The sequence below is a fragment of the Peromyscus eremicus genome, chromosome 7 (assembly GCF_949786415.1).
Source record: "Peromyscus eremicus chromosome 7, PerEre_H2_v1, whole genome shotgun sequence".
NCBI classification, from domain to species: Eukaryota; Metazoa; Chordata; class Mammalia; order Rodentia; family Cricetidae; genus Peromyscus; species Peromyscus eremicus.
Window position 1 is genome coordinate 72,848,754 of NC_081422.1, and position 15,407 is coordinate 72,864,160.

Genomic DNA, 15,407 nt, shown 5'->3' on the forward strand with positions numbered 1-15,407 from the left:
ATAAGCATATGCTTTTTGGTTTTTCGAGACAGGGTTTCTCTGTAAAACAGCCCTGGCTGTCCTGGAACTCACTCTGTAGACCAGCCTGACCTCGAACTTAGAGATCCACCTACCTCTGCCTCCTGAGTGCTAGGATTAAAGGTGTGAGCCACCAAGCCTGGCTGCTGGCAGGTTCTTAAGAAAGAAGATTGTACTTTTCAGAACTAGGACCAGCAGAAGGATGGCAATAGAGATTTTTTTTTTTTTCAGTTTTCTGGATGAACCTTGGTTCTCACACATACTCAGCAAGTGCCCTATGTTCTACATCTCCAGTGAGAGTAGTGATTTCTGATGCTGCCTCACTTCCCATTTTACGGCTCAAGGATGGCTTCAGGAGGATGCAGAAAAGATGTAAAACAGCCATTGTGGACAGAGCAGTCAGATACAAAAGTTAACGCAGAGGGAGCTGGAGAGATGGCTCAGACTTAAGAGCACTGGCTGCTCTAGCAGAGGACCTGGGTTGAATTTCCAGCATCCACAGGGCAGCCCACACCCACCTATAACTCCATTCTAGGGCAGCCAAGCACGAAAGCAGTGCCCAGACGAAACACCCATGCCATACACGTAAGATAAAATAAATTAAAAAACACAAAAAGTTAATGCAAAAGGATTTATTTTGATGATTTATAAAAGAAATGTCACATGGCAACTTAACCTATATTTACAAATTTAAAAATAAATTTATATAAATGTATTTACACCGTGTTCTATTAACCAAGTTCATTAAAATGTTACAGATAAGCGCTGAACGGCTACAACAGAGGTAAGGCAGGGTTTCAGTCCTCAGGTGCTCTCACAGTATGCCCAACAACCAGCAGACACTGGTCAGGAGAAGCTGCCGGAAGCTGGCTTCAGGAAGCATGGCAAAGGGGATTCACCAGCTTCAGGTGCCCTTTAGCTCTGCTTTGCTGTTGGATGGAACAGAGTCCTAGGTATGTGCTCTACCACTGAGCCAAACCCCCGGCCCTGAAAGTCACTTTAAAGTGTAACCAGAAGCATAAATCAAGACAGACTGAAGAAAAAAATGTAAAGCATTAAAAAAAAAAAATTCTAATGTAGCTCGAAAAACTGAATGTAAACATTTATGCTCTGATTCGTGTGCAAGTCATTTTAATCAAGGATGATGTTATCTGCGACTGGCTGGGCATCCCACTTTGCTTTGCAAGTCACCTGCCGGGAATCAGGCCTGGGTGCTGGCAAGGGCAGGCTGGTAGTGTTAGGACAGTAGGTGTGGATCTGACTGCTGGGGTCCACTTAGGGCTTTATCTACACGTTAACAGCCACGGGGAAGGAGTGTCGGCCAGACACTTGGCATTGACCCAGCGCTTGGAAGCCGCCTCTGATAACTGCTGGGCATCTCAGCCCCGAAGCCAGGGAGGGAATGCTTGGCAGCTGCCTGGGCATGGATCCCTTGGTCCAGCTGCCAGGCCAAGGCTTACAGTGGCTGGTGGCTTTATGGAGATGTTAATGAGACCTATGTGTTAGGGAGAGTTGGCAACAATTTTTATGAAGGCAGTAGACAAAAAACAGGCATCCAACAAGTTCTGAGATGATTATCTAATTTAACTAAACAAGTGTACTAGTGAGGGAGGGTCCATTTCAGCTTCATTTCTTTCTTTTTTTTTTTTTTTTTTTTTGTTTTTTGGAGACAGGGTTTCTCTGTGTAGCTTTGCGCCTTTCCTGGAACTCACTTGGTAGTCCAGGCTGGCCTCGAACTCACAGAGATCCGCCTGGCTCTGCCTCCCGAGTGCTGGGATTAAAGGTGTGAGCCACCACCGCCCGGCCAGCTTCATTTCTTAAGCCAGAGGTTCTCAACCTTCCTAATTCTGTGACCCTTTAATACAGTTCCTCATGTTGTGGTGACCCCCAACCATAAAACTGATATATTGCTACTTCATAACTATAATTTTGCTACTGTTATGAGGCATAACGTAAATGTTTGTGTTTTCTGATGGCCTTAGGTGACTCCTGTGAAAGGGTCATTTGACTCCTAAAGGGGTCATGAGCCACAAGTTGAGAACCACTGTCTTTTGTTGTAGCCCTGGCTGTCCTGGAACTCACTCTGTAGACCAGGCTGGCCTCGAACTCAGAGATCCGCCTACCCGGGATTAAAGACGTGCGCCTCCACGGACCAGCCGAGAAACACTGTCTTAAACCCTCCCTTATATCATGCTGCCTAACTTGCAGCTGGGTATGTGAACCCCAATATAAGGTCTGGCAGATACATTATTAATAATTAAAAACAGCTCATTTTAAATAATCTCGCAACTCATAACATTTCATGATTACCTTAAAAATGTAATACAAGTACTATTTTTCTCACATAGAATGCTTACACGTTAAAATACCAAAGGCACTTTCAGTTTACATGATAAATAAAAGTACATTAGTTGTTATTTGTTGTCGTCTTCAGTTTCTGTGTCCGTGGTGGTCACTGAGAGCCCAATTCTGCACCTCCCCTTTGGCAAAAAGTATGAAGAAAACGGCACCAAACACGTTAATAGCAGCAGCGATACAGAACACAGTCTGCCATTCTCTAATAGTGTTCTGGACAAGGAAGGAAAATGCAATGGAAAAATTTGTATTAGAAAAAAAAAAAGATGATATTGCAAGGCTGTGAGAACAGAAACGTCATTCATAAAAGTCTGTACTTGGAACAAACCAAATACTGAGCAACAACAGCAGGAACAGCAGGACGGTGGAGCTTTTTTGTTTGTTTGTTTTTTTGAGACTGGGTTTCTCTGTGTAGCTTTGCGCCTTTCCTGAATCTCGCTCTGTAGACCAGGCTGGCTTCGAACTCACAGAGATCCGCCTGGCTCTGCCTCCCAAGTGCTGGGATTAAAGGCATGCGTCACCACCGCCCGGCTGAGCATTTCTTTAGTACAGGATCAAATGACTGAGGATGAACCACTTGTACCAATATAGACAGACATAAGCAAAATGACAGACGGACACAGTGCAGACTGACAACTGTTTCTTTTCTTTTTTTTTCTTTTCTTTTGTGACTGTTTCTATAAAAAGCTCAGACAAGGCTAATGGCTGTTGCTCTGGGTGGTGAGGAAGGAGTACTAGCCTGCTGAGGGGCAGCGTTCTGCTATGTGGGTAACAGCTGCCTGGATATATCGTTGTTTCTGTTTCACTATGTCTTCAGCTGTATCATTAGGATTTGTGAATCGGTAACTTGTCTTTACAGAACTAAGTTCTCTCCTGTCTCTTTTCTTTCCTTCCTTTCTCCCCCTCTCCTTTCTCTGAGACAGCTTTCTGGTTACGGCTGGTCTCAAACTAGTGGCAATCCTCCTGCCCTTGCACCCTGAGTGCTGGTTACAGGCAGGCGAAACTGTGTCTGGCTTATCCATGTATTTATTTGCTTTTGGGATGATCACATGCGGCCTAGGCTGGCCCTGATCTTGCTATGGAGCTCAATTCCTTCACAGCAGCATTGTTTCCTTAGCCAGCCTGACCCATACACTGGGTTCCAGGCTAACGACCTTCACTTAATTCTGTTATTCTGCCTAATCCCCAAAGAGTGCACTATGGAAACAGTACACTTTTTTTTTTTGTTGTTTGTTTTTTTGTTTTTTGAGACAGGGTTTCTCTGTGTAGCTTTGCACCTCTCCTGGAACTCACTTGGTAGCCCAGGCTGGCCTCAAACTCACAGAGATCCGCCTGGCTCTGCCTCCCGAGTGCTGGGATTAAAGGTGTGCGCCACCACCGCCCGGCTTACTTTTTTCTTTTATTGTGCTGGAATTATGGGTATACTCCATTATGCCCAGTTTTACATTGGGGATGAAACCTAGGGCTTCATGCATTCCAGGAAAGCATTCTACTAACCGAGGCACATCTCCATCCTGAAAACAGTATGCTTTCCTATCTACTAATGAAGGGAGCAGGCAAAAGTACCTTGGCCTAAATACAGCCATTTTTGACTTCAGACTCCATTTTACCTGCAGGGTGAAACAAAGTTCAAGTTCCCAGGCCCTAGGGGAGCTGGGAACCTTCCAATAGCTGATCAACCTCCTCCTTAGACAATAGAAACAGTCTGCTACGCCCCTTAGTTCTCTAAGACATTATGGCTGTTCCTAACAACAGAAACAACAGATGGATCTGATGGGTTGGACTACAAGGCTTACACTTGTGTCGGTTGACAGTGATGGACCACACAAGGAAAGTCCCTAATCTTTGAGTCCTGATTGGTGAAAAGTGTAACTGTCACATAGCAACAGATGCTTGTGGTTTTTGTGTTTATAAACCCTGCTTCTGTCCCTGCGGGGGGGCTGTCAGGAGAAACAAGGCTCCCGAGTCCTTGTCCTGCAGCCCTGATCCATCAGTGACCCGCTTATGTGGTGGTTTATTAGTCTTTGTAACCCGTAAGTGTTGTCTCTCTCCTTCCTCGTGGTGCACAGGGACAGGTGGAACACTAAGGTATGTGACTTTAGTCACTGACCCGTATCCCTACACAATAAAGTAGCAGCTTTCAACAAACTTTATTTTATTTTATTTTATTTTATTTTATTTTTTTTATTTTTTTTTTTTTGGTTTTTCGAGACAGGGTTTCTCTGTGTAGCTTTGCGCCTTTCCTGGAACTCACTTGGTAGTTTAGGCTGGCCTCGAACTCACAGAGATCCGCCTGGCTCTGCCTCCCGAGTGCTGGGATTAAAGGCGTGCGCCACCACCGCCCGGCAAACTTTATTTTATATTGTATTTTTGTCACAAAGAATTTCATCAGAGGTTGGAGAGTTGACTCAGTGGTTGAGAACACTTGCTGTTCTTGTGGGGAACCTGAGTTTGGTTTCCAGCACCCACATAATGGCTAACAACCACACTCACATGATGCCTAATGATCTCCTGTAACTACGGGGCCATAGAATCCGATGCCCTCCCTCTTCTGGCTTCCTTGGGCACTGCATGCATATGGTACATAGCCATAACATTCAGGCAAATCACACACATATATATATATATATTAAAAAAAAAGAATTTCATAAGGAATAAACACTCAGAATTTTATCATTACAATACACCAAATTTGACAGAGATGTGAAAACTCCCAAATCTTTTTAGTTTACAAGTAAAATTTCTACTTACATCAGGGGTCAGGGTTTTGGCAATGATGGGCCCAATCATTCCTGGAATGGTGGCAAATGTGTTGGTGATGCCCAGGAGGATACCAGCGTACCTGGGGAGAGAGTTTCACAGAGGCTTGGGTTATAGGTTGGCTCCTTTCAGACAGTTCCTCCATTCTGTCTTCATGAAACGACTCACTGACCAGGATTTTATATTTAACAAAAGCCTTGCATGTAGTTATGTTAAGGTCCAGGGGGTATCTGTGCCTGAGCAAGAAAATCTGCCTTAGAGACAGGTGGGTCAGTTCAGCTTAGAGCAGATAGGTCAGGAGCAGAGCCTTTATGAGACTGCCTATATTGAGTTAGCAATAAAAATAAATGACCAGAAAGGCCCATAAAACACCACAGAGAGCTGGGCGGTGGTGGCTCACACCTTTAATCCCAGCACTTGGGAGGCAGAGGCAGGAGGATCTCTGTGAGTTCCAGGCCAGCCTGGTCTACAGAGTGAATTCTAGGACAGCCAGGGCTACACAGAGAAACCCCGTCTCAAAAATCAAATCAAAACAAAAAAACAAAACAAAAAAGAGTTTAAGGCAAGCCTTGGCTACATACCAAGTTTGAGGTTAGCCTGTTTTAAAACAAAGAGCTGGTCAGTGGTGGCACACACCTTTAATCCCAGCACTTGGGAGGCAGAGGCAGGCGGATCTCTGAGTTCGAGGTCAGCCTGATCTATACAGATTGAGATCCAGGACAGGATCCAAAGCTACACAGAGAAACCGTGTCTCAAAAGACCACCCTTCCCCCCCAAAAAACCAAAGAAAGAAATTATAGGTTGGGGTGTAGCTCAGTAGTAGAGCCCTTGTCCAGTAAGCTGTGGTCCTGGATTCCAATCTCTAGCAGCTAGAAGTAGCTATTTCCTGGTTATGAAGTTTAATTATTTTTTTAAAATTTATATATTTTTATTTTTTTGTGTGTGCTTGTGTGTGTGTGTGCTTGTGTGTGTATGTGTGTGTGCTTGTGTGTGTATGTGTGTGCTTGTGTGTGTGTGTGTGTGTGTGTGTGTGTGTGTGTGTGAGCGCGCGCGCGCCACAGTATGCTAGCAGGGGTCAGAGGCCAACTTTTGGGACAGGGCTCTCTCTTTCCACCATGCATATTTCAGGTCACCACGCTTAGTGACAAGCTTACTGACACACAGAACTATTTCACCAGCTCCCTGAGCTAAAAAAATTTGAAAATTATATAGACAAGAAAAAAATTAAGGAAGTAAAAGTCTTTAATTCTTTCATATAGAAATAATCACTTAATTAGCACCTTGGTAAATATCCTCATTACTGTTTGCGTATGATTATATTTCCAAGTATGTAATTAGACATGAGATCATATTAAACATATAATTTCACAATTCACTTGTTTCACTAATTTGCTGACACTTAAATCTTCACACACGTCCTAATAGACAAGTTAGGTCTACCCTGTGCATGTGACAAAGATTTTCAAAATAGGTTTGGGAAAGCATTCTCAAACAAGTGATTTATTTTAAGGGTAAATCTTAGCAAATCAGATATTCTTATCAATGTTTAGATAAAAATCTTTAAAGAATTTCTGTCTGAACTGGCGAGACAGCACACGCCTTTAATCCCAGCACTTGGGAGGCAGAGGCAGGAGGATCTCTGTGAATTCCAGGCGAGCCTGGTCTACAGAGTGAGTTCCAGGACAGCTCAGATTCCCATCTCAAAACAAAACAAAACCCCCCAAACTCAATTCTGTCCTGTTGTTCAATATGCCATATTTAAGAAGCATGCCGACTAAACAAGGCTGCTGTGGCCAAGGCCTTCACGGATTTCCATCCTATGAAAAACAAAGATTTATCGTCTGTAGAGGCCTACTGTAAGTCAGCAGGAACATGAAGACGCCTGTTAACTCCACCATTCCGAGTATGTGTGCCCCTGGGCCAGCCAACAACAAACTATTTCTCTATTATCTTCAGGTTCTCACGTAGAGGTGTATTCCCTTTACTCTGTCAGATTTATTAAGGGAAAAAAGTCCCTTTTAAGGGACTGGGGATATAGCTCAGTTGGTAGAGAGCTTAGCTAGCATGTAGGAAGCACTGGGTTGGATCCCTAGCACCTCATAAACCTGAGTTTGGGCTAATGAGACTAAGACCACCGTCACCACACAGTACACACATGAAAAAAGTATATAACCCATCAATATATAGCTTGTTACATTTTCCCAAAGTGAAACCATGCGTCTCGTACTTCATCAAGAAACAGACTACTGCTATAAACATTTTTACTATTACTATTTTGAGCAGAGCAAATGTAATTTATTATTGAGACATCTTTATCATTTTTCTTTATCTGTATGTACTGGCCTGAGTGTATGTGCTCCACATGTGTACAGGTGCCTGAGGTGGGACAGAACGTTTCAACTCTACTAGAACTAGTCATAGCCGGTGGTAAGACTCCTGACCGTGGGTGATGAGAACTGGATCTAGGTCTAACGGAAGAGCAGTTAAGTGCCCTTAGCCATGGAGACGTCTCTTCAGCCCCAAATGTAGACTTAGGAAAAAGTGATGAAGGCTTCTGGCTGGGAGGGGTCCAGGGATATCCTATCATTAAACTCTTTTTTAAAAGTTTTATGTTTATGAGTGTTTTGCCTGCAGGGATATGTATATACCACATGTCCTCAGAGGTCAGAAGGGGGAGTCAGATTCCCCTGGAACTGTAGTTATGGATGGTGCTGGGACTCAACTCAGGTCCTTTGCAAGAACACGTATTCTTAACCATTTGAACCATCTCTTTAGCCCTCTTATTATTAAATTTTGAGGCAGATCAGGCTGGCCTAGAATCTCTGTTCCTCCTACCTCCTGAGTGGTGGGATTCCAGGTGTACACTACCACACACCCACTCATAAAGAGTTGTTTACCGCCGAGTGGTGGTGGCGCACGCCTTTAGTCCAAGCACTCGGGAGGCAGATCCAGGCGGATCTCTGTGAGTTCGAGGCCAAGCCTGGTCTACAGAGTGAGTTCCAGGACAGGCTCCAAAGCTACAGAGAAACCCTGTCTCAAAAAACCAACTCCCTCCCCCCGAAAAAAAGAGCTGTTTACCAAGAACAGGTTGTAATACAGATTTAAGCACAAGGCATTAAGGTCCTTAGGGAAGGACAGTACACACCCCCAAGAGTGGGGCATGGACCGTGCAAGAGGGTCAGCTACAAACTTTTTGAGACAGGATTTCTTTTTTGTTGTTGTTGTTTTTGTTTTTCGAGACAGGGTTTCTCTGTGTAGCTTTGTACCTTTCCTGGAACTCGCTTTGTAGACCAGGCTGGCCTCGAACTCACAAAGATCTGCCTGCCTCTGCCTATGAGTGCTGGGATTAAAGGCCTGGGCTACCACTGCCCAGCTGCTTTCTCATTTTAAATGGAATGGCTCCTAAAAAAAAAAAAAAAAAGAAGAAAACAAAAGCAATAATAATTCTGCTGTGCCTAATCCATCTATCTACAAACATCCATATTTTTATGCTTTAAGCCCATACACAAACCATATAATAATTAAGCCAAGATCTTTTTGGCTCCTTCTGCCCAGGGAGCACATCCTAAATTAACCAAGCTTGGCAGGCAGGACCTCTCCCCGCCCACCCCCTCTTTAAACCATTAGCACCTTGGCAGGAGGAGGAACCAGCTGCGATGCTGTCAGGCCTTCTCACTGAGGATCCTAAGTACGGAGGAATGCCGTGCAGTCCTAAATGTCAGCACCAAGAAGCCCATTCAACTATTTATATTATCCTTGGCCAGGAAGTGTCACAGAAGACTGATGGGGAAACACGCTGACAGATTCAGTCAGTATTCTCTGGTACTGAAATTCGAGATGCCTGTTGACATAGCAACTGGCAATCTATCCAGGTTCCGGGCAACAAAACTAACCACAGACAAATCATGGTTTCACCCATAGCACAATCCCAGGAAGCAGGATGTTGAGGGAGGGGATCGCTACAAGTTTGAGGCTGGCCTGTTTCAAAATGAAACAAACAAACAAACAAAATCTTGGAAAATACCATGAGTACATCCCATGTTAATAGGAATACTGACTATCTGCTGGGAGACCTATGAGGAAGGGTTTATAAGTACTTCACACATTGTTATCTAATAGTAAGACTAGCTCTGCGAAGGCTCAGGAGAGATGGCTCAGTGGTGAAGATGAGAATTTGAATCCCAGCCCCCAGGAGATAAGACAAGCAGGGCATCCCTGAAAATGTCTATAACTCCAGCTTCAGAGCAAGTGCAGAAGCCAAGATGGCTGGGGCTTGCTAGCCTAGCCAAGAGGGTCGCAGCTGGCGCTCTCTTCTGGCTTCTGGGTGCACAGGGGCTCATTCCGGAGCTGCGGCTCTGCTGTAGAGATTCTGCCTGTCCTTACCACCTTTATCTGAGAGGAGTGCCGAAGAACTTGAGACTACTTTCTTCTTCCTTCCCTCACGGATAAGGGGTAGAGTATGTGCAAAGCCCTAGGTTTAATGCTGTGTGGGTGTGCGCGCGCGCGCGCGTGTAATATTTTCCTGGCTTGCTTCTGTGAGCTTATTAACATGCTTGGGTTAGGTTTCTTTTATCTTAAGAACAAACCCCAATTTTTTTCTTTATCAATGTGTCCCAGAACTAGATGGAAAGAAAGTTGAATTGTTTAAGCTTTTTTTGTTGTGAGGGACCAAGACACACCAATTTCTTTCTTTCGCCTCTTCTGTAGAACCTGTGTCTAGCCCTTTTCTCTACTGTGGTGCTGGGAACCCTGGGACTCATTCTTAGTGAGGGAAGTGTTCTACCACTGGGCTACATCCGGTATAGAAAGAGCATAGATACACTATTTCTTTCTTCCTTTCTTTTTCTTTTCTTTCTTTTTTTCTTTTTGCTTTTTGAGACAGGGTCTCTCTGTGTAGCCCTGGCTATCCTGAGCTCTGTAGAACTCAGAGATCTGCTTGCCTCTGCCTCCCTGGATTAAAGGCCTGTGCCACCAAGCCCAGCTGATGTTTGTTTGTTTCTTTTCTTTTTAAAGATTTATTTATTATGTATACAGTGTTCTGTCTGCATGTACACCTGCATGCCAGAAGAGGGCGCCAGATCTCATTACAGATGGTTGTGAGCCACCATGTGGGTTGCTGGGAATTGAACTCAGGACCTCTGGAAGAACAGCCAGTGAGTGCTCTTAACCACTAAGCCATCTCTCCAGCCTGATATTTGTTTCTTTTGCTTGGCTAACCTCTTTGCACTGGTTCTTCAGGCTTCCGTGTTATTTAAAGGGCCAGCCACACTTCTTTGCTTTTATGAAACAGGACCTCACCATGTAGGCCGTGCTGACTTCAACCTGCCGTCAGCCTTTTGCATGCTAGGATTATGGACATGCTCCTCTAATCGCTGGAACAAAAAAAAGGTGGCTTTATTTGTGTGGCTCTTTCTGTCTCCCACCACTGATCAGGTTGTGTCTGTTAGAGCTCGCACAAACAGATACCTACCATTTGTTGAAAAAATAAATTACACGATACTACACCTGCCTAATTTTAATTGGTTCATTCCCGACTTTGACTGATCTGGTAAGCAGGCACTGAATTTTTTCTTAGTGTCGTGTGGGGTACTAAATGTGAGTACATAAACTCCACAACTGTGTGCCGAGGGGGATGGGAGGACAGAGCTGGACTAGTGCCTCCAACTCCAGTGTGCAAGGGGCTCACTCAAGGATCTCAAACTGTGCATCCTTGTTAGTAGGTCTGTGGTGGAGCTCAGGAGTCTACATTTCCATCAGCTCTCAGCTGATGCCCCTGGTCTGTAGGGCATATTGACAGGATTACTAAAAATCCAACTCATAACTAACTGTATGCTCCTTTAAGTTATAGAATCGGAAACATGCTTCAATTGCAGTGTTTTCCAGATTCCTTTTTTTAAGCGTAAGGAACAGCATTAATCACTGTATTTCCTGTCTTTATTGTTTGTAGTGCTGGAGGCTGGACCCAGGCTTTACACATACTAAGTAAGTTCTCAGCACTGAGCCATGGGCCTGGACCCTCAACTTTAAAATTATTCTCTATCTTCTTGAGTCTGTTTTGGGTAATGGGGCTTGGTTCCTACTCTAAAGGCTGAAGGTTCCTCGGCCTTGGAATGGGTCAAGAACACCCACCTATCTCATTAGACTGCTTTCGGGATAAACAGGATAATGTTTCGTACAAGTTGTCAAGCACTAGACAACTGTGTTTACACACAGGTAGTGCAAGAATTGACAGCTGGAAAAATCAACAGCTCTCTACGCTTTGTCAAGTAGTTATTGTTATTTGAGACAGGGTCTCATATGGCCTAGGCTATCCTTGAACTCACTAGGTATGTAGCCAGGGATGCCCCAGTCACTATGAAGTTCTTTGTTAATAAAATGGACATCTCTCTGTCCCCTTCCCAAAGGGACAGCTTCTAGTGCCTTGGCTCTTCCAACTTGAAGTGTTCTTCATTTTTACAGTTATCTCTCAAATTGTCACTAAATTCAACTAAGTTTCCTTGCAATTAGTTGTTTTGTTTGTTTGTTTTTTCAAGACTGGGCTTCTCTGTGTGTAGCTCTGGCTGTCCTGGAACTCGCTTTGTAGACCAGGCTGGCATGGCCTTGAACTCACAGAGATCCACCTGCCTCAGCCTTCTTAGTGCTGGGATTAAAGGTATGCATCACCAACACTGGCCTGCAATTAGTTTTTTTTTTTTTTGTTTTTTTTTTTTTCGAGACAGGGTTTCTCTGTGTAGCTTTGCGCCTTTCCTGGAACTCGCTTTGGAGACCAGGCTGGCCTTGAACTCACAGAGATCCGTCTGGCTCTGCCTCCCGAGTGCTGGGATTAAAGGTGTTCACCACTGGGGCTGGAGAGATGGCTCAGAGGTTAAGAGCACTGGCTGTTCTTCCAGAGGTTCTGAGTTCAGTTCCCAGCAACCACATGGTGGCTCACAACTATCTGTAATGAGATCTGGCTCCCTCTTCTGGCCTGAAGGGATACATGCAGGCAGAACACTGCATACATAATAAATAAATAAATCTTTAAAAAAAAAAAAAAAAAAAAAAAAAGGTGTTCACCACTACCACCCAGCTGCAATTAGTATTGTTTCTTTCAGTATTAAACTCCTTTAGTTTATACCTCACCGATATGTACATTTGACAAACATTTCCTAGTTTGAAAAGTTCACTGAATTCTTCCCTTTATATTTTACTGTTAACGTTGGTAGTATATTGTAAATTCTTCCACCACTAGGTATTTACTCTTGTGACTAAAAATGAGGAGCAAGTGTTGCAATTAGAAGTGTGAGCCACCACATCTGGCTAGCGTTCTGTGATCTGTGTCTGCCAGGAGAGGTCGTATGTGGAGCTCTAAGAGTGTCCAGGCTGATGGAATTTACCCCTTGTTGAGAAGATTCAATTATACTCCTTTTCAGCAGTGGTGATTGATCTCAGTTCCTCACACACATAGGCAAACGCTCTACCAGTTGAGCTCCAAGACTAAGCACCAACTTTGACTTCCTAAGACTTAAAAAAAAATTTTTTTTATGAGAGCAGATTAAAATAACTTTAAAGGTCCCCTCAGGTTCTTTCTGTAAAAAATTTGAAATAGAGTCTCAATATGTCGCCCAGAATGGCTTTGAACTTCCTGTGACACTCCTGCACCAACCTCCTCCCTAAGGCTAGGATTACAGAAGGGGCCACCAGGCCTGGTAAGGTTTGCCCAGGGTCTGGGAGATATGGACAAGGGCTTTTCTTGGTGTTCACTGAATGGAGCAGAGCAGGAAGGAGTCACAGGATCAGAGGCTCTGATGTCTAGCTAGGTGCGACTAGGGTGGTTCAAAGAGTGTGAAAAACTACCTCGCTACTCTAAATAAAAAGAAAAATTAAAAATTAAAAAAATTAAGTACCCCCAATCTTCTGGGGGTAAAGTACTCAATCTAGTCCTTTCCTCTATCTTCTCGGCTGGGATTTAGAACTACGTGGTTCAAAGAATGTTTCCAGACAGGTAGATGTAGAAACAATTTTGGGCTTAAAGTAAGAATTTTAGGTTTAGATTATGGGTTTAGCGTTTGTTAGCTGTATGACACAAGATAAGCCACTTAATTTCTCTGAACCTGAGTTTCTATAGAGTAAGTCAAGAGCCTCCACCTACCTCACTGGACAGCTTCTAGGACAAACAAGATAATGTTTGTGTACGTGATTAGTAAGCAACCAAGTATTAGACACTTGTGTTTACACGAACATAATGCTCTAAATGTCACTGGGGCAAGTCAATGGCTCTACTTGTAATTCTTCTGCTTTGTATTTTGAGACAGTTCTCCAGTTCAGGCTGGCCTTGAACTGCAGCCAAGGCTGAACCTGAAGTCTTGTTCCTCTTGCCTCCACTTCCTCATCCATCTCATACACACACACACACACACACACACACACACACAGTGCATTTGGAAGTCATAGGGCAATTCTGTAGAGTTGGCTGTTTCCTTCTATTTTTACATGGGTTCCAGAATGTGGACTCAAGGTCAATCTTGTTGGCAAATGTTTTACCCTCTAAGCCTCTAAGCCATCCAGCTGGCCCTATTGTATTTATTGTTTTATTGAGACATGGTCTCTTGTGTCCTAGACTGGCCATGAACTTCCGATTTTCTTGTTCATCTTCCAAGTTCTGGGACTGCAGGTGTGAGCCATGGTGCTCAGTCTATGCGTGCTGGAGACTGAATCTATAGCTTCCTGACCATAGGCAAGCAAGCATTCTGCCAACTGAAATAAATTCTCAGCTTTGTCTTTGACAAAGAAGGCTTTGTCAGTCATCTGTCAATCAAAGCCTCCTATGTGCCAAGCCCCACGGTAATTCCCCAGGATGGGCCTTCACGCACGGAGCTCTTATTCTGGCCTGCATGTCACTGCAGCGTGCAGGAGAACACCGTGGTGGAGGTGGAGGGAGTTCAGGGCTTAAACATCGACCAGTTGTGTAAACTGAAATCTAGCAAAAAAGATTTAAAGTCATTCCTCTAGAAGTCAAATTCACGGAAAGTAGAAATAAGAATGGTGGTTGCCAGGATGTGGGAAGAGGGGGAAATGTGGCATGAGTGGTCACTGAATGAATCCCGACTGGAGAAGATGTAAAAGTCGAGAGCCCGTAGGCGGTGATGGTTACACAACAGTGTGCTACTTCAGCCCGCGGAACTGTACTTATGAATGGCCAAAATGGCAGACTGTATGTTATCTCTGTCTTACTGATTGTCAGGAAGAAAATGAAAGACAACCCATCAAACCTTGGTATGTGTACTCACGAAGGAGCTATATCCAGATGGTTGATGCTAAACCCAGAAGAGGCAAAGCCTCCTAGCGTCGTGGATATGGTCAGGAATGCAACAGCCAATGAATAGTCACAGCCGATAAATCCCGCAGCGACCAGGAAAACCGCAGGGCCGACCATTCCTGGAGTTGCGGGGTTGAAGGAGAAAAAGAAGCGCCATTATTGTGTTTGTTCTCTTTAAAACTGTAGAAACCTGAGTTGGATGGTGCTGCCACCTACTGTAGAAACACTGAACTGCCTGGAAGGCCCAAGGGCCTCCGTTACCTTTCATCACTAGAAAGCCGGCCCTTCCGGAGACATGAGCTGTAAGCATGGAACAAGAAACGGAAGCCCCCCCCTGCAGTGCTAGTCACTCTGCATATGATAAGGACTCAGTCTGCAGCTACAGAGCTGGTCCTCAAGGAGGGAAAGACTGAAAAATAGGGCTGAGAGGAGAAGCAACAGCCGGGCCGGCCGATACAGAATGTGATTAAAATTCACATGATCCAAGTAGATAAATAACCCAGTAAACTCTCCAGGGGGCCGGAGGGAGGGCTCAGTGGCTAAGAGTGCTTCCTGCCCTTCCAGAGGACCTGAGTCTGTAACTCCAGCTCCGGCCGGTGACTTATGTAGTGGCATATACTAGTGTGCGTTTACACACCCAGAAACACACCCAGAAACACACCCACACACCCACACACACACACCCCTCAGAAAAATAATAAGCTTTGTTGGATGAAGTTAGAAATGTGATCCCTTGGTTCTAAGAATTATAACAAAGAGCATATGCCTTACACAGAGCAGGTCCACAGAAGAAAAAAAAAAATCAGACTCAGCCCAAAGGGAATTATTTCATTTAAAGATGTGCAATTTAAGTCAGAGCAGTATTTGAACAGAATAACATCTCCTATAGTGGGTGCTCAGCAGATGCTTGTGGAATTTACATAGAATGGGTCCTTTCACAGTACGTCTTTTAAAAAAAGATTTATTTTATGTGTAT

General features: G+C 44.2%; 1 protein-coding gene across 1 annotated transcript in view; it reads right to left on the minus strand.

The window, feature by feature from the left end:
* Positions 1-1,829: 1,829 nt before the first annotated feature.
* Slc17a5 (solute carrier family 17 member 5) overlaps positions 1,830-15,407 on the minus strand; it is a 35,991-nt gene continuing 22,413 nt past the window's right edge. Inside the window, exons 9-11 of the mRNA XM_059268271.1 lie at positions 14,403-14,550; positions 5,125-5,215; positions 1,830-2,586 (exon numbers count right to left, since the gene is read on the minus strand). Of these exons, the coding sequence (XP_059124254.1) occupies positions 2,449-2,586; positions 5,125-5,215; positions 14,403-14,550 (377 nt within the window). The 3' untranslated portion in view covers positions 1,830-2,448. The remainder of the gene's footprint in view (positions 2,587-5,124; positions 5,216-14,402; positions 14,551-15,407) is intronic.